The sequence below is a fragment of the Ptiloglossa arizonensis genome, chromosome 10 (assembly GCF_051014685.1).
Source record: "Ptiloglossa arizonensis isolate GNS036 chromosome 10, iyPtiAriz1_principal, whole genome shotgun sequence".
Taxonomy (NCBI): domain Eukaryota; kingdom Metazoa; phylum Arthropoda; class Insecta; order Hymenoptera; family Colletidae; genus Ptiloglossa; species Ptiloglossa arizonensis.
Genome location: NC_135057.1, coordinates 6,784,162 through 6,809,232, shown reverse-complemented (window position 1 = coordinate 6,809,232; position 25,071 = coordinate 6,784,162). Strand labels below are relative to the sequence as shown.

The following is a 25,071-nucleotide window of genomic DNA, read 5'->3' as shown; positions in this document are numbered from 1 at the left end:
TAATTATGTTTACAAGATCCTGTTCCGGGCTCGGCGAGTATAAATACGTCTCCGGAGCCTTTTGTCGTTTCGTCCCTCGTTATTTGGACTCATCAGTAAGGCTTTTGTCTAACAGCTTCTACCCTAACGCAAGCTCCCGTGAAAGACGACAATTCTTTCCCCTTAATTCCCCCTTACCGATCGTCGTCCATTTACAACACGACTCGTGGTATTTTCACGAAATGTATAAATTTTCGAGAATAGGTACCAGGAACGACCCAACCGTCCCGATGGCCCCACGAATCGGAGTCAAGTTCCCTGATCTCGAAGTGACGATTCCCACGCGGCTTCCCTAACCACCCTCCCCCTCCCTACGCGCGCGTCACCGAATATAAAAATACGCTCTAAAAATCCGAGTGTTTAACAGCTCGCGGTGGAGGCTTCGCTCCGGAGAGGTCATTGACTGACGCCCTGGGTTTCGGTTCGATCCCGACGTCGACGTAGGGACAGGCCCGCGCGGTGTGACACCCGAATTCTTGGAAAAAACGATCGTCGGAAAGGAGAGCATCCCGAGTCGCGTCGCTTTCGGCCGAGTCGCGTCGCTTCGGGTTCGAGTCGAGCCGAGTCGCGTCGCTTTGACTCGAGTCGCGTCGGTTTCGCTACCGAGCGAAATCCTCCCCGCGCAGATCTCCTCGCGCGATAATCGCGTCGCTTCTCACGACCCGGCGTCCGGCAGTATTTGCGCCCGTTGATAAGGAGCCAGTCCGTCGTCTCGGCGCAGCGTGCGCTTCTCGCTCGCACACGCTCGCCAGAAAGTGCATCGTGTGCTACCGGTGGCGCGCGCATACTCTTCCTGTTGTCGTCTCGCTCTCCCTCCCTCTCTTTCTCGCTGCACGCCTCCCTCCCATTGTGTCGTCCCTCTCTCTCCGTCGGTTTCTCAAGATCCTCTGCCCTCTCTGTCGCTCGCCCGCCACGCTGGGTCGATCACCCTCCGCTTCTGCCCTCTTCGTTCGGCTCGAGCTTCTCTCTCTCTCTCACTCTCTCACTCTCTCTCTGTCTCTCTTTCTCTCTGTTGCTCTTTGGCTCTCTCGTTTCCCTCCGCGCTGTAAGCGCGCGATCCCGATAGCGGTTCAGCTGGCAGCTGACGTCGCCGCGTGTCTCTCCCTTTTTCCCGCTTCTCGATTCGCTTGCTCGCCCGCTCGCGCTCTGTCTCCGTGTCTCTATCTCGCGACGCTCAACACACCCCTCCTGGCACCGGGACACCGACTCGCCCAGCGTGTGTGCGCTACGTCGACGCTCGTGTTCGCGCCGATATGTGCACAGCGGCCCGCCGATCGAGATTCGTTCGCCCGGACCGAATTGAAACGCGTCGCGATCGCGAGCGGAAGCGCGACCACGGTGCCCTTCCTTTTTTGGGGGTGCGTAGCTCGACTCAACCGTCCTTGGATCGATGGCCCGCTGGAGGGAATAGAACGTCTTTCGAGAATTAGAAGATTATCGGAGCTTTGTAACTTTTTTTTTTATTCTCGACCGATGGACCACGATTCGTGTATCGTGGGTGACACGGTTCGGAAGATCCATTTTACATCTGTGATTCTATGGTTCTGCATTAATGCTTCGGTCTAGCGTTTAGAGGAAGTAGAAACCCATTTTGGTGCGAGATTCGAACTTGAAGCTTCGAAACATAGAATCGAGTATATTGTATTGTTATATTTTTCCTGGCGAACCGATCAAAATTTGTGTACCACAGGTGACGTGGTTTAGAAGACCTACTTTACGCTTATGATTCTATGATTCTACAATAGTACATTTGTGAGGCACCGATTTCGATTTGAGATTCAAACTCGAAACTTTGAAATACAAGACGAACGAACCACATTCTACTGTTTCTTTTTTTTTTAGTCAGTCGATCAGAGTTTGTATAGAACGGATGACGTCGTAGTTTGTAAAGTGTTGGTAAATTTTGTTTCCACAAGGCCTTTATTTTGTTATCCACAAGCCTACAATGGAATCTTTGACTATCGTGCAGCGGATGCGTTGGTAGACTTCGTTGAAACTGTCCAGGCAAAGGGTCGTCTGTGAAGTAGATACCGATTTCGGTCTGAGATTCGTACTTTGCACTTTGAAACACAGGATGGACCACATGCATCGTCCACCTCTACCATTGTTCCTAGTGGACTCGTAGCCAGAAGGCCTATCGTATCATTGGATTTTGTATGCACTTTTGTGTCCGTAATTTCACAAAGTAATCTCTAATCTTCTCCATCTACAATATGACTTCTATCTATCATTTATCAGGTGTAACTATATATTCGCCTCGAATACGACGAATAAAACCAAAACGCAACGATTCATTCACCCCGTTTATTCGATTGGACAGCTAACTTTTTATTTGTTCATCGCGATATATTTCGCTCTATAATTCAAATTCTAATTTTTATTCAACGAGTAACGGACAAAAAGTTGTTCATCTTTTATTCATTGTTCGAAACTTTTATCCGGATAAAAAATTTTGCCCATCTCTGGGATCGACTCTGTTGAAACTACCCTTTGATATAACTGGAGCTTTGATATACAGGGTGAATCACATCGCTTCCCCTACCATTTTCGTTCCTACTGGACCGATCAGAATTTGTATATCATGGATGATATGGTTCGAAAGGCCCTTCGTTACATTGAATTATGTTTGCGCCTTTGTTTTTGCTATTTTAATATCCCTTGCTTTTAACTTATCGATCCAGAACGCTACGGATAGTCCTCTAAACGAAACGAAAGAGCTACAAGAACACGATTCGGAGTACAAAAATATAAACAGACGCTCCATTGACACGAATTTTCCAACCAGAGGTCCTTTGAAGATCATTTTGTTACACTTCGATCGTTTCGTCTCAATAGTCCCCAGAAAGTGGCCAGAAAAACCACAGTGTTATTCGTGGCGAAAAAAAAAAGAAATCGAAGACGACCTTGAGGATTCCCTGAGAACAGAGATACGTACAATGTTGCAACAAACTATTACATTATCGTTACACACCGTTCTCCGAATTTCAACGCTCTCGAGTGGACACGAGCATTAATATTCGACAAATGGCTGGTGCCTACATATTAATTCGACAGGGAGTTCAACGATGTAGGACGGATCCGCGCATAGATTATTTCGGTAGAGTTCATCAATGGGATTGCTGATCCGGGATTCGAAGCCAGGTGCTGGAACTGGCCGTATCGTTGACGGATTTATTTCTTCAAAACCGAGGCTGGAGCTGAAATTTGACAAATGGCTGTCGTCTGTATACTGGTTCGATAGCGAGGTCATTGGTCCCGGACTGAGCCATCTACAGTTTTGATCTTTGAGTATTCGAAACAGAAAAGATTCTAGGGTAACTGCTGTGACGTTTCTCACAGTTGTCTCAGCGTAGAACTTGCTTTCGTTTCGTGGTTAAATCCTTTCGAGAGAAAGTCTCTATCCTTCAGCGATAGGACGCATTTGGACTTTTTGTAAACAGTTATATTCAACTAACCGTTGCCTAACACCCAATCACGAAGATACACGGTTCGTGTCGAGGACCTATTCGATCATTAATCACGAATCTTACGAAAGACTCTGTCAATAAGATCACTGGACCAAGATTCGAATCCAGATCTTGGAGTTGAGCAGGCAAACAACAGATTAATTCTTCGTAACTCGACTCTAAGCTCTTGGGAAGTGTCCATCGTCTACACATTAGTTCGATTGGGAGTGGAACGATCGAAGGTGAAACTGTGCAGAGGTTGCTTTAACACTGTTGGCCATGGGGATTACCTTGGACCGGGATTTGAACCTAGATCCTTGAGCTACACAGGTCGTTGATTCCTTTTCTCTAAGCCTTGTACTCCAAAAAAGGGTTGTCGACTAGATAGGTATTTGAAATTCAGTGACCTTTGATCTTAGTTGGTACATGTTTCCATCAACGTGGAATCTGGTTTCTTGTGAAATAAAATTCGAGACGTTAGGATTACGCTGTCAACATCTATCATTCTTTCCGTTAGGAATACATGCTCAAAACGTTTCGACAGTTTCTTCGTTATTGGACCTTGTTAGGGGATCGGGGCACGTTCGTCCAGATTATGTCATCTCATTTCCTTCGGATCCAAGAGTTTCATTATTTCTTAACGTTCGAGAGTAGCGACTATTCTTAACGTTCAAAAATCTCTCCGTCGCGAATAATAAAACCATATTTCACCGCTGGTCAACCGATACGATGGACTCTAGACCCTGTTCTTCCACTACGTCCTATTCGGTCCGTTATACTAATCGTTCACTCGAACTCGTGCTCACCATTTTTTCATACATTCGCAATACTCCGCTCGAACCAATAATTACCGCTAACTTTTCACACGCGAGTACAATACCAACCGAAAGTCTACCTATTTTCAATTCTCGATCGCCTATCGAATTGTATCTATCCCCACTACTACTATTTTTGCTACTTCCGTACCAAAAATTCCCTCCGATGAACGAGTCCGGCAGACGCGATATAAAAGCTCTCCAAGATTGGTCCGCGACTAATGAACCAATCTCGCTCGTCTCAATTAACGTGTCAAGTGGTTTCTTCGAATTCGCTCGACACGGGACGGAGGAATTATTCGCGATCCACGTGGAATCGAAACTTTCCCCCGAAAATAATTTCTTTCCCAACCGAGGGGTGGAGGGGGTTGGAGGAGGAGGCTAGAGATTGGACAGAGAGACGATACGAAGTTTCGTCGACAATAGCTCGTCGCGGTAGACGCGTCGCGTCTGAACTCGAGAATGAACTTGAGAAACTGGAGAACACGGTTAGAGAAAAAGGAAGACGAACGATTCAGGTTCTAGCGGTTGTTGAACGCTCCTCTCGCGTGACGTAGGGCGTCGCGCGGGCGCATGCGCGGTGGTGTGCGTTTGCCATCGCGCTCAGTGTACGCGGCGGCGGGCGCGGTGACGTCACCGTGGATGGGTGGGTGCATCCGAGCCGTGGCGATAACGACGACGAGGCCCGAGATGCAAAGAACTTCCGCGTTCTTCGAATCAGAACATTTCTTTGGCGCGTCGACGAGCCACTTAAAACGAGAGACGAGGACGCTCGTGCTTCGATCTTCATTAGACTCGCTCTTCCCGAAGTTTATCAGATCGATACCCGTAATCCCCCGCTACACCCTCGCACCGCGCGTGTCGTTTGACCCGGATACAAGCCATCGGTTCATCCGACGATGGTGTGTATAAGGCGATCTTTCAGACGACCAACGAGAATATTCGGAAACGAGTTCGCGTACGACGCGAAACGGACGAAAGGTACGATTAATCTCGCCGGGGCAACAATATTGTACCAATAAACGTGTAATATTGTTTCACAAAGACCGGTAAATATTATCGAAACGATAACTCCAATTTCTTTTGTCACTATCCTCGCGCGAACAAGTACGTACATGTACGTACGTACACGCGCAATGCGTTCACGCTGACATTGCGTAATACACGGTTCTCGTTGCATACACAGTGTTTAAATAATACCGAACGCTTCGCGATCGTTTCGATACGTATCGAGCCGGTCCACGATAAATATTATTGTCTCGATACGTTGCATCGATTCCCGATAATATTATTGTTGCAAGATCCCGGGTATTGGCGATAATATTGACCGTGCGCGGGATACCACGCCGGGCGTGTAATATTTCGTCTGGTCTGTCCGCGAGGATCGATCCGTTGAATTACCGATTCCAGATTAGAGAAATTACCATCGTAGATAATTAATTAGGGGCAGGGTTCGAGTGTTCTAATTGAACGAACGGCACTCGACGACGGTGTGTTAACGATGAATTTGCCGGTTGTTTGTCGTGTAACGCGGTTACTTCGTCGCGATAAGATTACGGCCGATTTTTCGAGCGGCACGTGCATACGATGACGAGGAAATTTACGGAACGTGTGTCATTGAGCGCGGCGATTTATTTTCCAGCCGTTAAATTCGGACGTATGTCGAAGAAGCAGCGAGAGAAGGTCGAGGACGAAGTTAGGTTCCACAGGGCACAAATGAGAGCGGCCTCCGAGACGGCGCCCGATAGCAGTGTATTTGAACATCAGACACCGAGCAGTTCGGATCAACACCATCCCTACAACGGCGGGTAAGTGATTGGAACGACGACCACCCTCACGGTAATTCGGAGATTCGCAAACGTTAACACGTTCGACGAGGGCTTACCCTAAGTAAGTCAAATAAGCGGACTCTCGACGTCTTACTGCTCACTTCCGCCTTACATCCGCGAAACGTTGGGACGAACACTAGTCACGAATTGGCACTGATAAACAATACACTTGCGTTCGCCCTCTTTCCGAGTTCGTTTCACAATTGTAATTCAATAACGCCGATAAGAGAAGTCGTGGACCGTTTGTTTACGGAACGTGTATTTATTAAGGTTTTCGCTCTATAATTTCGTACTCTCTTTGGTACGGAACAACGGTGTATCGTAGTAATTCAAAACTAGCGGGGAATTAATTTGTAAGAGAAATTTGAAACGAGTGAATCTATACGATAATCAGAGAGTAACGCGATCTCGGTTTCTACGATGCCGATGAATTTGAAACCGATGAAATGAAAAATAGTCCAAGCAATAAATTGGCTTATAGATGGAACAAAACGAAGCGTTAAGATTAATTTGAACGCGCGAGATTAATTTGAAAGTGGTTAATGGATATGATTATTAGAAAGTTACACGGTCTTTGTTTGCTGTCGGTGAGTTTTAAATTGATGGAATTAAAATCGGTGAATGTAAAAGAGGTGGGCTAAGAAACGATCCGGTAAATAAAATAAAATGATCAAGTATTCGGGATTTCTTGTCTGTTAAGTATTGTAAACTGTAGAGCCGAAACGTGTACAAATACGCGTTTTGTATCGTAAATTATGCTCGTCTACGACCACGTTTGTCACTTTATTGAATTTTAACGCTACGCTTTTACAAGTATACCTAATAAAGTGTTTTACTCGGGACAATTACGAAATTACCTTCTTGGAGAATTTTCGAGCGTACACCAAATATCGGAGATTACAAAAACAGAAGAATATTTAAATTGTAGCGGATGCTAGAGCTTTAAAAATATTTAGTATCTTGTTTTGTAACAGAGCCACTCGAGTCGGTTGCCTCTTATATATTTTGATTTTGAGCAGTGTAATGGGACGATAAGTTTCGTCGATAATTCGTTACTCGTAAGAAGAATCGTTGTTAAAAGTGTAGGAAACTTTGTAGAAAATTATCTGGTATTGTTGACTATTCCATTCTTTTTAAAATGTATCTTCCAAAATACACGTATGTTGATTCATGTATCAGTCGATATGTTAGTCATACTGATAATATTGAACTGTTAACGGTACATTCTGTCGCATAACAAAGGTGCGTCTATCTACTGGGTGATCGAGAAGAATTGAACACTTTCGACAATTCGTTACTTAACGTATAAATTTATCGTGAAACGTAGTAGATTAAAAGAACGACAAATTTTCAAAATTATAGCGACTATACCCACAATGGACTCTGTGAAAGTTCAATTATTTTTATATCGTTCTGTACGTGTTACGGTAAAGTTATCAATTGCGGTGAATTTACACATATTAATTAATTAATAATTAATAAAAAGACATTGTAACGTCATGGTAGTTTATAAATTTCGTAAGAAGTACGTGTATCTTCGTAAGAAAGCGTTGGTTTCCTTAATTCGTTCGAGCTGTACACGAAACCTAATGCAGCCCAGAAATCATTCACTTTATCTTTGTTCTGGTCATGTCAGATGACACGATAACGTTATTTGGTTTACAATCGGAACATCTCAAACTACTATGCGTTCCAAGAATTTCAGCTTTTAACGTACTCCTCTACCGAACGTGAATAGTAAATGTATCATTAATTACTATTGTTATTGTTACAACGTCTTTATTACGCCATCCACGTACGAGACGATAGTAATAGTGTACATATTACAACAGAGAACGCATACAGTCAGTGGCAAAAGTCTACGCGGAATGTTATAAAAAATACGAAACTTTCACTACTTCTATAGACGTTAAATTGTTCGTCGGTCAAAGTGTTAAATATTAATACTTACGGAACAAGTTCGCAAGAAACAATGTCGCAAAAGTTGACGTGCAAGTTTGGAAAAATTGTTCCTAACGTTATGTTAATACTTTGTCGGTCTTTTGCCATAAACTTAAAGAGTCTTGTTACGGAGTAAATTCGCAGTTTGCTTCTTATACCGTACTAAATGTGTAGACGCAGACTCGCGAGACAGACCGTGCATTAGTATAGAAAAACGAGTTACAGTCAAAGGCTACATTTAAACCTAATCTTAATCCAGCGTGTGTATACTTTTACCAGAAAAATTAACGCCATTGAGTGTATACATAAAGTTCTAACTTTTACCGTAACATACATATTTTAGTAACTTTCCAATTGAAATTGTAAATGCCTTCGTTTGCTCTTTCAGTCGGTTAAACGTTGAAAGTTTCATTTGTTGGTACTGAGAGCAAAAGGTGGGCGATAAACAAAATTTATCTATATTAGGTTGTTCCTCAAGTAATTTCGTTTCCCAAAACGGAGACTATATAATTTAGTAAAATGTTTATGCACTGTAAAAAAAATCGTGTTTCATTTTCACCAAAAGAAACGAAATGACTTTCCGAACAACCCAATATATCTTGAAAATTACGTTTCTTCATCCAAAATGGACGTACGCGTGCGATCAAATATTTTTCAAACGTTAAAGAGATCGCACTTTTTTTCCTGCGATCAGTACCAACGATCGTACCACGATTTTCAAAACGGTGATTCAATTTTAAATTCAGACGTAACACCTCGATTGTGTACTCCTCTAACCTCGTTTCGGTTTCTTCGCTCAGATACACATATGGCGGTAGTGAATACGCTTCTCCCGGTCCCGGAACTGGCGGATCGGGTTATTACAATCATCAGGCGATGACGAACTACGAGCTTAGCGCCGATTACGTCGACAGCACGACGACCTATGACCCGCGACCGACGCAGACGCAGGTCGCGGACACTGTCGCCCCTGATACGCCCTCCGCTGTCACCGCGACTGGGGTACTTCCCAGCGTGGTCACCACCGGTGAGTACTCCCAACGAAGAACGTTTTACGTTAAATATTAAACAAGAAACATCGAAAAAGAAAAGAAAAAATCAAGCACCAGGGTGGCTTTCGGTTTTCTCCTCTTATCTCTCGGTGAAAGGACACATGTACAATTTCAAGGGATGTAGATTTGTTTTTTGTTTCTTTTTTTTTTTTTTTGAAGGGGCTGGGGATGATTTAACATCGGTCGATTTGGGTTTAGCGTATCTACGAGGGATCGAAGCGTTCTGTGACGCAAGGTATAGAAATAAATACCGTTTGTCAGGAACATTGAGAAATCGAGGAAGAATTGCGAGCGAATCGAACCTGAAGAGGGTACCAAAGACAATACAGGTTCCAGAATTGGAAGACCACTCGACGCTACGATCCCTCGTGTCATTATCGATTTAACATTCACGTGCCTTTTGCTCCTCTCGATGAGGACTCTCTTCTGCTTTGACAGTTTCCAACGGTGTAACGGAAACGAACGTTCTCTTATCGTGTGTAATTTCATCCCTTTCCAAAGACACGGACGCACTAACAATTCGTTACTACTCTCCGACGAATGTACACATGGTAACCGTTAACCGAGACTCAACGACGGATTTTCGTCCACGCGATTAATCAATTGCATTAACGGACAATAGATTTCTTCGTCGCATTAACACGTTCCGTGACGGATCGATTTTTTCGTATTCCACACTATTGTGATTAACAGTTTTTACTAAATATTGTACGGCAATATTTACAACGGTGAGAAAAATACAATCGGTAATAAATGGGTGTGGAATTTAAGACAAATTAGAACATCGTTGGGCAACAAATTTTATTCTTAGTATTACGTATTTGTTTACAGTCACAAAGGTATATTACGGTGAACTTTGTATATGGCTTGAACGGAATGTGTTAATGGGAAAAGTAAACACGTGTATTTGATTGTTCGATGTTTCGTAGACATTGCGTCGAAACGGAGGTCGTGTATAGCTGCGTTCAAAATATTTTGATTCCCAGGACGATCGCGCGGGCGCACAATCGGTATCGTCCCTAAATTTCTTATCGCGAGTATTTTCAATTTTGATCGAACGTGAATATGAAATTACATGGCCGCCAGGGCGAAACCGAGGCTGCACCAACTCGAGAGTTTATAGTTCCATTAAAGTTTATTGTTAGCGAAGGAGCGGTAACAAGATGTCAATCGATGAACAACCAGCGCCAAGTAGTACTGGTCCCTTTCAGTGCCACGCGGCTGATACAATTACTGTGTTTATCACTGCCAGTTGACTGCACGGTGCATTCGGTGAATGATATTGATACTGTAGCTTGAAGTAACATTAACAGTCATAAAGATACGATTGAATTGCCGTTTGAGAAGCGAGCTGGTGTTGCGACAAACGTATCCTTAAATGAAGAACATTACGTAAATGTTTCGATAAAATATCGTTTCTTATTGGTGCGTACGCTACGCTACTTTGCTAACGAACTATTGCACCCTCGAATCGGTGCAACTCGAAACGGAGACAAATTGCAATAGAAATTGTTGAGACATTGGTTCCAAGTGACCTCCATTTACTCGCAACCTAAGTAACATCGATAATCGAAAATAAAGTTATACGAACGAATTTCGACCAGTGTCGAACCGAATTTTCTCTGTTCTTCTACATTTAATCTATCCAAGGATAATCACACAGACACGCTAACCTATTGCACCACCGACAAGACGGTCCTCTAATTTTCCATAACTCCTTTGTATCGACTATTGCTTCATCATCCGCTAAGCGTTTTCCACTAGGGATGGGATCAAGTTCAATGTGTATTCACGAATCGGTATCCAAGTTTCGCTTCACAGGTTTCGAATGCTATTCGTATGAGAAATAATCTTTCGTTCGTTGAATTTGAAACGTACTTGATTCGCACGAGCTGGTTTCGAATCTTTGAACGAGAAGCTGCAAAACTTAAAACTGTACTTACAAGTACCTCGATGGTAGAAAGAATTGAATTCTTACAAATAGTACTCGAAGAGAGAATCTTGTATAATTATCACCGTGTAATTCTTGTAGCTTTCTTTAATCGTTGCATCTGTGTCTATAAATAATATTTGATATACAATTCTAGTTTTTACTTTATTTCTAAATAGAAGAGAATAATACTACTTAACGAGATACCCTTACAAAGTTACTTTATATTTTTGTAATTTTAATTATTGATTCGTAATTAAATTACGCGCAAGAATTACCATAGTCGATTTATATACACGTAAACTTTCTGTTAAAATACCGATAAAAGTTTAGAAGCTACTCGATCAGAGTTCGATTCTATTTAAAACTACTGATTTCATTTACCGAAGTACTTATTTAGACTTCGAACACACGGTGGAAACGATACCGAATCAATACTTTATCGACACCAATTCATAAATTATAATTTATTATCGAGCAGTATCAAAAGTGTTAGAGAGAATCGATACCCATTTGATCCAAAGTATGAAAATATATATTTATATATATATATATGATGCTTCTAAAAAAGAATCGATACATATTTGATGCTTTGCGAAAGTATTGCTAAATTCATATTCGTGTACCTTTGAGAATCGTTTAGTTATATATTTCAAAGATTTCTCTACACGGTGCAGCTTACAGATTCGATTCTATTTCTTATCTTCGATGCACTTGCAATAGTATCGATGCATACTCGGTTCCCACGAAACTGGTGTCGATCGAGTATACGTTACAAACGTATCTGTATCGAAATCAACCTAAAATTTCTATATCCTTCGATACTTTCTATTAAGTACTTCGATATTAAACAAGTACCGTTAATGCTTGAATCATTTTACTTCGAATCTTTCATTTACTTGAAACTACTTCCACCACTCACATATAATAGGTTGTTCGATAAGTTTTATCGAACCATGAAACTTATATATTGTAGTACTGTTCACTAAGTTTTATCGAACCACAAAACTTATATATTGTAGTACTGTACAATAAGTTTTATCGAACAATAAAACTTATCGAGCAACCTGATACTATACTGTTCAATAAGTTTGATCGAACGACAAAACTTATATATTGCAGTACTGTTCAATGTAGTTCAAATGTAGTTTTATCGAACGGCAAAACTTATATATTCTAGTACTGTTCAATGTAGTACTGTTCACTAAGTTTTATCGAACGACAAAACTTGTATATTGTAGTACTGTTCAATGTAGTACTGTTCAATAAATTTTGTCATTCGATCAAACTTATCGAGCAACGTACTACTGTTCGATAAGTTTTATCGAACGAGAAAACTGATATATTGTGGTACTGTTCAATACTGTTTTATCGAACGACGAAACTTACATATTGTAGTACTGTTCAATATAGTACTGTTCAATAAGTTTTATCGAACGACAAAACTAATATATTGTAGTACTGTTCAATGTAGTACTGTTCAATACATTTTTTCGTTCGATAAAACTTATCGAGCAACCTAGTACTGTTCAATACTACTACATTGAACAGTACTACAAAATATAAGTTTTGTCGTTCGATAAAACTTATCGAACAGTATAGAACCAAGTAACTTTTGTCGTTCGATAAAACTTACCGAACAACCTAGTATACACAAGACTATTGAACAGTACTAGGTTGCTCGATAAGTTTTATCGAACGAAAAAATGTATCGAACAGTACTACATTGAACAGTACTACAATATATAAATTTCGTCGTTCGATAAAACTTATCGAACAGTACAGTACCAAGTAACTTTTGTGGTTCGATAAAACTTACCGAACAACCTAGTATACACACGACTGGAATCTAACCGATGAAACTTTCAACCTTCTCGCGAGGTGCTTGATCCCATCGCTAAAAACAAAAAAAAAAGAAAGAAAAAGAAAAAGAAGAAACCAAAAGAAAGAACTGGACCTCAGTGAACTCTGACTTTTCGCGTACCAGGAAAGTCGCTGTCTTCATCGACGACCGGAAGCAGCACGGGGGGTAGTGGTGGAGGTAGTAGCGGAGGCGGTGGTGGCGGTGGTAACGGTGGTGGATCCGGTGGTGGTGGCTCGGGTGGTGGAGGGAGCGGTTCTGGCACCGCCGGTGGTGCGGCCGCCACCGGCGGCGGCGGCGGCGGTGCCGGTTCTCTGAGCGGGGGTGGAATCGTTGCTGTGAAGCAAGAGACCACCGTCGAACTCGCCAGCCTGGGCCACGGCTCGTACACGATGGTCGACTCGACGACCTTTCTGAGCAGTCAGCAACAGAGGGTCAGCAATCCATCCGAGGACGACGAAGTGCCGAGTCTGCCCAGTATGTCCCATGCGAGATGTGAGGTTACGTTTGTGTCCCTTTGCATGGGCATGCAGCGCGCTTTTTCTCTCTCATTAAATTCTATTTTTTTTTTATTATCGACGTTCACCCTCCTGCGACGTGTATGGAGTGTTCAGTGTTGTCGAGGTTTTGTTTTCGTTTTTGTTTGTTTTTTTTTTTTCTTTTGTTTTTTCTCTTTCTCTTCATCGACGGGTGAGAGAACACGTTTTCCCATGCGATCGAAGACCGGGGGTGTGGACCTTCGGGCCCTCGATGAGAAAATGAGCGATTCGACGATCGCGAGATCGTTCGAAAATTGTTCATCTTGATAATCGAGTATAAAAGAAAATTCGGTAACTGTCGTACAAAATCGCTTCGTAGTTTGAGAAACTGTTGGAATTGAACAATTTCTTTCCAATTGTTCTAAATATATTCGACCGTTCAATTTGGTTTTAGAGCTTGCGCGATAAACAAGACCGCGAATCGATCGATTCAAAAAGGAGGATAATTGTTTTACACTCTCTTGTGCTTTCGCTTCGGAAAAAGAAAGTTAACTGTTTTATTCTCTCTTATAATTAGAATATAGTATATTAGTATATTTTCTCTTATAAAATAGTAACTTCGAAGACAGGAATAAACTCTTGGCAATCCAGTACGAAGTAGAAATCCGGCATTATGAAATAATAATAATAATTTAACGTACACTTAATTTAACATTGTAGCTGCAATTCGACGTAGAAAATCACTGAACCCGTTTTGAGTGAACAACGCGTACGTACCGAGTTATATTTAAAAAATATCCAAACGTGTAGATTGACCGATAAATATTTCCTTCCGTAGAAATTCGGCTCTCAAGATCGCGTATATTCGCCTAAAATCTATTACTGGCTTCACGGTGGTATTGCGTGCCTCTAAATTCTCCAACACTCACTCCTCTAACACTTTACCTAATTTCGTTAGGTAAATTGAAGTCTCTACTTAAACGCGCGAAGCTTCGCGTACGCGATTCAACGTCGAAGCGAATTCCGTACGGTAGAGCTTCGAAGTCGTGCATAACCGGCCGAAATGTGCAAGAAGGAACGAATCAAAGGGTTCGAAATTCCAACCGCGTCGATTTCTCGCGTCGAAGCAAAGGTCGTTTAAAGTTCACCGACTCGAAAGTCGAAGGATCGAAGTAACGGTTGCGATAATGCAGTTTCGAGCCGGCATAATTACAGAAATTTACAACTGGTGCTCGACACCGAGGTCTCGGTGGTCCACATCGTAAAGCTCCCCTGTCTCGAAGCCTGTCACGAATAGAGAGGGAGGGAGGGAGGGAGGGATGGAGGAAGGGGAACGTGTTCTCGCATTTCTGAATCGTTGCATTCTAACGCAAGCAAAAATGACGCGCATACATCGCAATGCCAAGAGTGGTATCCGCTGCAGTGTTTCTTTCTGTTAACGATCTGTCGCTTACGTGTTTACGCTCCGTTCTAAACAATCGTTATACCAGAATGTGTTTAAAGAGCTGTCGATTTTCTCTGTGTTATATTCGTTGACGACGATACACGTAGCCCGTTTCAATGAGTAGAGAAACTAGTTGTACGTATTGTTTGGTATATACATATACATTTATATATACACATATATAAATATAATCTATGCGAACACCGCGGGGCAAAATTTCAACCGGACGTCTCGATTGGCTTTCGTAGATCCTGCACAGATCAGCGAGCTGCTCTCAAAAACGATAGCGGATGCACACGCAAGAACGTGTCTGCTGTCGACGGAGGAGATCCAGGAGTCTTTCCGGAAGCCGCACGACCTCTCCAGATTGATCTACTACAAGAACATGGCGCACGAGCAGCTGTGGCTCGAGTGCGCCCAAAAACTAACCACCGTTATCCAGCAGATCATCGAGTTCGCCAAGATGGTTCCTGGATTCATGAAGCTCTCCCAGGACGACCAGATTGTTCTATTAAAGGCTGGTAGGTAATCCGAGTCCGTATTCGCGAGACCAGCGAATGAAAATTGGAAATTAGAGCAACCAGTAACAAAGTTACGGGGCCAATTATACGTTATTTATCGGTGTGTTGTTCGAAAGAGAGCGTGAATTTTGTTCGTTAATTTCACCGCTTAACAACCGGGCTCTCCGATCTTTCGTTTATCTTTCTTCCGTGAAATCGATATCTCGATTTTCGTTCCCACCGCGTCGATCCCGCGCAGCGAAACTCGAAATTCTTTCTCGTATTATTCTTCCTCTCTGCTTTGTTTTTCTTTCTTTATTTTTCGTTCTTTTTTTTTCGCATAGGTTCTACGTTAGTCGGATTCGAATCTCACGGGCGTACGCGCGAAATTATGTTATCAGGGAAATAAAAGGATCTCGTTCTGTATAAACCGACGAACGCGTTTGCGATAACGACGCAGTTTCGTAAACAGGCATTATGCAAAAGTAAATTTTAATTGCGCGCGCGTGAAAGGGTGTAAATAGCACTCGAGCTGAACAAATACGCGGCCGCGTGTCTTATCTGAGGAAAAAATTGTGACAGACAAGCAGATAAAATTGTAATTCCACGTACATGTCCATTGAGAACTCCCGTTAGAAGTTTCGGTTTCTAACATCGTTCGTGTAAATAAACGTGTGTAGATCGGTGCGCAAAGCCACCGATGAAACGAAACGTGAATTTAAAGACGCGAAACATGCGTGCGACCATCGCGATAGACATACGTAAATACCCTCGATGCAACATAATTTTCCTACTCGTCGATTAATTTTATCCTCGGTACGGTAGAAATGTTCGTCGTTGAAATATCTCCAAAATCGAGGCATTAATCGAAAACATTTTCTGTTAGCATTTTCGGAGTTATTTGAATGGTATTGCGTCACCTTGTACATACATCGCGACAAATTAATTCGAATTGTTACGAAATTATCTCCGTATACGGTGCTCACTTTTACCGAAATCAATAACACACGATGTACTCGTAATAAGTTATTTGTTATTTCTGTTCGACGTTCTCGAGCGAATCGAAACGATTTAAATTGAAGTGAGAAAAATATAAGTTACACAACGTGGTATTACCGCACGATTGGATATTTTCTTAAACAACAAATACACCCGACGGGTTGAATAATACGATGGAATTTGAGAATGCAATATACGAAAAGCAAAGCCCAGACGTACCAACGGGAAATATTTTTAATTTCCTGTATAAAGTTGTCACAACAACGTCCATCGTTACGAATTTCGATACGAGCTTCCTTTTCAGTATAGATTTATCGTTGAAATATTTCATAAAGATTTTTTATCGTCGTCCTCGATGAAACAAATACAATCTTGCCCTTTACTCGTGAAACAATTAAGAATTTCTCGCGATGTTTTCAGGTTCCTTCGAGTTGGCTGTGCTACGTATGAGCAGGTACCTTGATCTTCAGCAGAATTGTGTCCTCTACGGTGACACTATGTTGCCACAGGACGCGTTTTATACGACGGACAGGGCGGAAATGAAGCTCGTTTCTTGCGTGTTCGAATTGGCCAGGAGTATTGCCGAATTGAAGCTCACGGAAACGGAGCTGGCGCTGTACAGCGCAGCGGTTCTGTTTAGTCCCGGTTGGTAAAATTTTTAAGGCTCCATTCATTTTTCCCTAGACCATTCAAATTCTCCTTTATGCGGAATAAACTGAAAAAGAGGGACTCAGAATTCATAGTGGTATATTATGCTCCGGGAAAAATAGAGGAAAAAATGCCACGCTACGGAACTCTACAAACATCCTGCAGATATATTTGAAATAATACGTAAAATCGATATCCTATGAGTATTAAAATTGTTCGTCTGTTTGGTATCATAGTGAAATAACAAACTTGTTTAAAATGCAACACCAATGAATACGAAATGCAATGCCACGAAAATGAGCAGTTAAATATCATTGGGTGATATTAAAATTAACAGAAATTGCTCCTATGGTTATATTAACGTTGTATCGTTAATATAATACTCACTTCCTCTTTATTTTATTAATGAATATAAATGAAAGCTACGAAAGAATTTATTAAACTTTGGACTTACCGTCATTATATATTAACTGGTTAATATTTCTTAACTGGTCGTTGTTTATTTACTGGATGAAATACTCTTTCAAATTTCTTCGTATCTAGAAATTTGTATATTCTTCTTGCGCTACCTTGTGTTAACAATTTGTTATAAAAAATCTTTTGTATTCGTATCGGTAGAACTATTACATTATCGAGTCAAACCAAAGAATAGGGTACCAACATGTGATTAATTTTGCTTGCGATTATTAATTTCGCATCGTTGTTTTTAATATTAATATTTTATTCGTGCTTAGTTCAAAACGTAAACAGTTCTACAAAAGCGTAAATATATGCTTTATTTTATTTTTCCATACCAAGTTAGACGAGAGTGCACAGACTTGTGTAACTGACTGTAATTCCACAAATTACTATTATAATATTGTAGTACTGTAATTTCTATACCAAGAGCGCAAGTGACGTTTATTTTCTTATATGTGTTCTAGTTTTGCGAGTATTATACGCCCCTTAAACTTTGTACCTCTTGTTTAGAGCATCCTGTATAAATATGTAAATCTTCGTACAATTTGAGAATATTGCAAAGAAGAGCTTCTCTTCGCGCAGCAAAGAGGCAACCAATTTGGTTCAACCACTTAGGGGTATCGTTATAGATATGTTTTCAGTAGTCAATGGAAAGCATCGTAGAGTACCTTCAAGTAAAAGGGAAACAGCGGTATCCGATTACGCAAAACAAATACAATTATGACCTGTTGAACTTTTCTCATCCTCGTAGTTAAAAGAAATCCTCTCGTCTGTGGTTGATTGCCTTTGACGACAATCAAAATGAAGTGAATTCAGTAGGAGTAAAGAGAAATTATTAAAATTACCGAAGCTACTGCTACCTACTAAATCTTACAAAGAGAGAACGTATATTAGATAAATAGTAGGGGATGAAAAGAGAATTAATACAGTTGCCAACGATCGCTTGAAATTGACATTTTTGACTGTGATCGGATAATAACCTCGGGAATAAAAAGTTTGTCATTTATTTAATTTATTCAACCGAATATCTATTTTATTGCATTGCTTCAAATAATTTGCGAATCGTGTGCCGATACTCCAGTATATTATACAGGGTGTTCTCGACTGTATGGTACAAGTTTTGTATAATTATAATATTGATTGAAACGAATTTGAGAATTAAAAGTATTAGTGAACTCAGTTTGGAAACTCAACGTTACCTGTGTTATGTTTAGAACTACGTATAATCAAAAGGATGTTGTATTTAAAAATGGTTTGTCGACCCATTCTTGTTACAAATCTTTTCTCAGTTTTAATATGTAAACGCAATTACTCGACGTTACATTGACTCACTTCGAATGTACGACTACTGATAAAATAATAATTATGTTCGATTGAATCTGAATTTAAACAATTGCATATTAAAACTTTTCAAATCTAATTTGAATCGATAAGAACGTTAATTTAAAGAAAAGGAATAGCGCAAGAAGAAAGAGTTGTTTAGAAATATGCGTTAACTGAATATAGGAAATAATGTTAGGGAAAAAGTAAAAATTATAAAATAGAGATTGATTTTACAATTGGTTATTGTTTATTACCTTATGGATATTCAATATGCAAGGAATCGTTGTATGAACAATTTAGAATATATGAGGTCTCGAATCGATGTGAATATTATTCGAAATTAAATCTTTTTGAAAGTTTTGAATGAATTGAATATTTGAATAATCTTGTGTGTCTTATATGCTTTATATGTGTTGTATTTGCTGTATGTGCTGTATGTGCCGTATGTGCTGTATGTGTTGTATGCGTTACATGTGTTATGTGTATTGTATGAGCTGTATGTGCTGTATGTGCTGTATGTGTTCTATTTACTGTACGTGCTGTATGTGCTGTATGTGCTGTATGTGTTGTATGCCTTGTATGCCTTGTATGTTTCAAAAGTTTTGAAACATTAGAATCACTTATATTTTAGGGTCTAGAAAATCTTGAATGTGTTGAATGTGTTGAATGTGTTGAATGTCTTGAGTATCTTAAATATTTTGAATGTCTTGAATGTCTTGAGTATCTTAAATATTTTGAATGTCTTGAATATCTTGAGTATCTTAAATATTTTGAATGTCTTGAATGTCTTGGGTATCTTAAATATTTTGAATGTCTCGAATGTCTTGAGTATCTTAAATATTTTGAATGTCTCGAATGTTCCAAATGTCTCAAATACCTACAATGTTTCGAATGTTTCGAATATATCGAATGTATGGAATACGTGAAATGTCTAAAAAGTCTAGAAAGTCTTGAAAGTCTCAAAAGTGTTGCAAATACAAAAGGGTCCGGACGTTTCACGTACGGTAGAACACTCGCTTCGTAAATCGCTGTACTCGTATAACATTCAGTACCGTGCAAGTGTACCCTATCTACACTGCTTCGTTAGAATGGAAGCTGCGCGCCTGGAGACTGTCGAGACACTTGAGACTTTCGCGACATTCTAGTCTTCGAATAATATTCCCAACGATTGTAATTCTCGTGGTTGAAAAACTCTTCCCAAGTGTCCAATCCCAGAAACACGAACTCGAACGACTACTCCCATGCAATCGTTCCCCGTCCGTTTGTTAAGGAACTGAAACTAAAAGACAAACCGGTGTAAAATATTTCAGATCGGCCGGGACTGAAAGGGCTCGCGGAAATCACGAGACTGTCACAGGCGGTAATCAGGGCGCTCAGGTCGGAGCTCGACCGTAACCACGTGTCGCCTATAAAGGGCGACGTGACGGTGTGCGACGCGATCCTGGCGAAGATTCCCCAGCTACGGGAGATCTCTCTGCTGCACATGGACGCCCTCGCCAAGCTGAAACGGTCGCAGCCGCACCTCGACTTTCCGGCCCTCCACAAAGAGCTTTTCAGCGTCGACAGCTGAACGATCGACGCGGCGCAGGGCGTCCCGACGCTGACGAACAAAGCGGTACGCGAGTAGCGCCGGGCCTTGCTCTGTCAAGGTGAGTTCCACCGTCCGGAAAGGAAACGACGGAGAAGGCGATGCGCGTTCGACGACGGTGATGATCGCGTCGGCGCTACCTAGGAAGTGTCGCGTAGGCGTGCTTAGGGCCGATCGAAGCTCGAAGGGTGCGGAGAACGTGGTGTGCCTGCAACGAGAGAGAGAGAGAGCTGCTCGCTGGTTTCATTTACGTTTTCGTCGCGTTCGTCGGTGGAAATTTTACAAACGGATTACAACTGGAACGTCGTTCATTTTAATCGTACTATATTACGCTTTATGTACTTTCGTCGTAATTTTAGCTTTAACCGGTCGGAAGGTTTCACGAGCGGCGCACGAACGCGTCTAACAGGAAACGACGATGGGAGGAGCTCCTCTTCGAACGTTTGTTATTTATGAACGAGTCGCGGTTTCGTTGTCACAATCGTTTCCAAGGGGCGTGCAATTGAAACGGAGACCACGTTTTAATTTTTTAAGTACAAAGAGAGATGTCTAACTTTCGCGCGAGACGAGGCGGGAATACATCTTGCGAGCGTTGTATGGAGATTCTGTTTTTTTTTTCGCTCGTCGCTTGCACGATCTTCCTTCGAGCCCTTCGATTCGGCACGATGCTTACGATCCTCGAACCGTTTGCCGATCGAACGCGAGCAAATCGAACACCTCGACGTAAAGCCGGTTGTTGTTAGGTCACGCAGCATTGTACATATATTCCGTTCGTCGTGTCGTCGTCGTCTATATATATTTACGAAAATGTATGACGATGGAGCAGCAGAGCTATTTCGTAACCGAGATAATGAAATCTTACTCTTATCTGTAAGACCTGCGCAACCCGATTTCACGATTGCCCAGACAACTGACTTTGCCGGAGCTCGATATTTCGGATCTAAAAATCACACGCGTTGCGAGAAACGGCTCGAAACGAGCCGCCTATTCGAGCGGGAAACAAGTAACTGTCACTTCAATTTCAATTCTTTTATCAGCCGCAATTCGTTGCGAGTCTCGTCGTACGCTATTTAATATTTTTCTTCGTTTTCGTTCGTTCGTACGGAAAGCACGTAACTTGTATCTTTTCGGTCAGAAACTGCGTTACTAGTACTATTATTATTAATATTAATATTATTATTACTATTACTGTTATTATTATAATTCTTATTATTATTACGATTATTATAATCTATTTTATTTTTCCTTTTATTTTTACTTTTTTTTTTCTTTTTTTTTTTCTTTTGGTTTCTTTTCTTTTTTTTTTTGTTTCGTTTTTGAAAGCTTTTCCGTTCTCTTCTCTCTTTCACGTGTACAAAATGCGATAGGATATAATTCGTGTTAAGTTTTTATTTCTTTCGTTCTTTCTGCAATTGTTTATTAGTCCGTACTCGTTAAGTGAAAGTTACCTTTGGGAGTTTCTGAGAGAAAAATACAGGGTTCTCGCTCGAGGAGATCGGAGTTTTCGAGCGGCGAAACGAGAAAACAACGTCGGGGGAGAGAACAGTCTACCGGGTTTTTATTGCGTTCGGTTTATGTATTTGGGTTCTTATCGTGGATACCACGAGACGTTAACTTATTCGCAACTTGATACTTTTTTTTCTTATCGACGGAGACCATAAACGTTACCGTTAGGTTCTTACACACGTTGGATCGAATTTATTATTGTGTAAAGTAAAAGGAAAACGTACGAATCGAATTATAGATTAAACGTCCCCTTCGGACGACCCTTTTGTAAGAAATAATAAAGTATTATAAGCGACATTAATCGTTACTACATGATTTGCATTTCAACCTACGAAAGTCTGCAATTATCGAGCAAACGTAAGGATCGTTATTGTACGCGCGGATCGTTACCAGTGTAATAAAATTGCCCTCGGTCTCGATCGTACCGGTTCCGTAATTACATTTCATCGCTCCGCAAATCTTTTCACTCGCCAAATCGGCGACGCGCGTAATCGTAACGATTGCGTTCGACGCGCGAGCATTTGTACATACCGTGTAAAACGAAACGATTGAATAAGAGCGATCGTTGCTACGACTTGTTCGTTTCACGGTCGTTCGATCGGGTCCTTTTCCATGGGTTTACTCGAGAACCCGGTAGGCTTTTCTTGCGATCGGTTTGCGCCAAGTCGATCCCGACGCGTCGAGTTACATGTTTTCTGAGCGTCGAAAGTTACTTGTTTCTGATCCAGAGCGATTCCTTCCTAGGGAGCGTCGAGCGGAGCGTGTGCGAAAAAAAAAGAAAAAAAAAACACTGTGCAGGATCGTAGGAGGAAAAATGCGACAAAAAGCGTAAGGGAAAGGACGTGTCGAGGCAATCAGAACGGTAATGGATGATCGCGGGAGCGTTTGCAATAATTTCTTCCTCTTCTTCTTCTTCTACTTCTTCTTTTTTTTTTTTTCTTTTTTTGCGGGACTAATCGCGGATCGAACACGAGAAAAACGAAAATAAAAAGTACAAAAACACTTTGAGTAATAAAAAGAAAAAAAAAGAAAAGAAATCATCATTTGTACACCGATGGAGATTAATGGCAAAATTCTCAGCAAAATTACCAATCTTCTCAATCCCTGCGAAATGAGATTCGATTCAACGGAGCGGAGAAATCGTCATTCGTGTTGACGAACGGACATGTGAAATAGTAGGAAAATTAATCGTTAAATCGATAATACGGGGATCGTCGCCTCACGTTCGAGAATGGTGTCGATCGATCGGTTCCGATATCGAGGTTACAGCGACGAACAATATCCTGTAAAGTCCTCGGGAAGATTCACACGCGTTCCAACTTGGTCTGACCATGCCGGGACCCATCTACTTGCGTTCTTTTAGCCTCGATCGATGAGACGTCGCGTCCGCGGGTGACGCCGCAGCGGAGGGAAGAAAAAAAAAACAAATTGAAAAGCAAACACGACTCGTCATTGACTGAATAGTTCTATAGTCGCGGTGCTTACGACAGGGAGCAAAAGAGGTACAAGCGTTTAACCGTATATTCGTCTCCTTTCTGTTGCAGATTATTTCCTTCGTAATGAACGTATTGGGCCTTAAATAAACATAACATTGTTATATATATATAAAGTATACATAAAAAAAAGCAACATAAAGTATATATGAAAGATATATAGAAGTATATATATATACATACATATATATATACACACAGATATAAAATATATTATATATATATATATAGAGAGCGAGAGCGAGCGAGCGATCGGGAGAGAGAGAGAGAGAGCGAGAGAGAGAGAGAGAGAAAAAGAGAGAGGGAGAGAGAGAGAGAAAGGGAGAAAAAGGGAGTGTGCGAGTGTGCGCGTACGAGCGAAAAAATTAAATCCGAGCGCACGAGAGCGTGAGAAAGAGAACGTATGCGGGTGTGCTAGAGGTAAGAAACGATAATCGCGTGAAAGAGAGACGAGACGACAGGAAAATAAATGAAATAAGCGAGCCAAGAGCGAAAGGATAGTTGCGTGTGACTAGTAGTGAAATATACGAGACGAAGGAGCGTATAGAGTGAGAGAAAGTGTGTATGTGTGCGTGTGAGAGAGAAAGAAAGAGAGAGATCGAGAAAAATAGCGAAAAAGAGAGAAAGAGCGAGTGAATGAGTGAGTGAGAGAGATATAGCGAGAAAGAAAGAGAGAAATAGCGAAAAAGAGAGAAAGAGAGGGAGAGAGTTATAGCGAGAATGAGAGAACGAGCGAGAGAACTGAGAATATCGGTTGTTACGATGCATACATAAAAAAAAAGTATATATTGTATTAATTAAAGTAAAGCAAAAAAAATGTGGTTAAAGGGCCCCGCCAGAACGGTCCACGGACGACGTATATATACACACATATATAGTATATATCTATACCACGGGGGACTGGCGTGTATGGATGAATTTTGGTCGGACCGTTGCTCGCGACATAGAAACCGAATACATTTAAACCGGCAAACGGTGCAAAAGAGAATAACCCGATGAAATAGCGTCGACGAAGCGACGGACGCGTCACGGTCGTGCGAAGCCGGATCTCGCGTCGAAATCTCGCGCCCTTTGTCACCGCGCGTGCGCGCGTGCGCGCGGCGAAACGTTCGACGCGCGCGGGGAGACGCGCTCGATGAAAACGCGTAACAAACGACGAAAACGAGTGAAGAAGCAAAAAAAAAAAAAGAAAAAAAAGAGAAACTCCAAGCGAAAGAAAACGTCGACACGATTTCCGGCGATCGTTCCCACCCTGAGATGTCCAACTTCGCGGTAGTGGTTTGCATAGTTCCCTCTGAGCTACTTTAGACTGTATATGTATAAACACACACGCGTATATTATTATATATACATATTAAAAGGGCGAAAAACGAGTACGTTACGACGGGACGGCCAAGATTCGACGGTCCCCGCGTGCGCGCTTAAAAATGGAATCTAAGAAAGAAAACGAACACGGAGAAGCAAAAAAACACACAAAAAGAACAAAAAAAAAAAAAAACCAAAAAACAAACGAAACGAAAAGAAAACGGCGAAGCACGGCGTGAAAAGAGAAAAGAAAAGTATACACGGAACAAGAGAATCATTTTAGAGAAACGTATGCGCGGACGTACGAACGAAACAAATGAAAACGAAAAAATAACCGAATTTTGTCCCTGGACCGGTCTGGCCGGCTCACGGACGCAACACGTGAAAATGAACACTGGCACACGGATACACACA

The 25,071-nt window shown here is 41.5% G+C and overlaps 1 protein-coding gene across 5 annotated transcripts in view; it reads left to right on the top strand.

The window, feature by feature from the left end:
* LOC143152444 (putative nuclear hormone receptor HR3) overlaps positions 1 to 24,538 on the top strand; it is a 190,042-nt gene extending 165,504 nt beyond the window's left edge. For 3 of the 5 annotated variants that reach the window (XM_076322572.1, XM_076322574.1, XM_076322573.1), the window contains exons 3-8: positions 5,943 to 6,108; positions 8,871 to 9,097; positions 13,040 to 13,408; positions 15,085 to 15,357; positions 16,756 to 16,980; positions 20,076 to 23,267. In XM_076322572.1, the coding sequence (XP_076178687.1) occupies positions 5,943 to 6,108; positions 8,871 to 9,097; positions 13,040 to 13,408; positions 15,085 to 15,357; positions 16,756 to 16,980; positions 20,076 to 20,335 (1,520 nt within the window). In that variant the 3' untranslated portion in view covers positions 20,336 to 23,267. Of the gene's footprint in view, positions 1 to 5,942; positions 6,109 to 8,870; positions 9,098 to 13,039; positions 13,409 to 15,084; positions 15,358 to 16,755; positions 16,981 to 20,075; positions 23,268 to 23,403 lie in introns of those variants that run through there. The other 2 variants (XR_012993574.1, XM_076322575.1) reach the window with 2 other exon arrangements.
* The last annotated feature ends 533 nt before the right edge of the window (positions 24,539 to 25,071 follow it).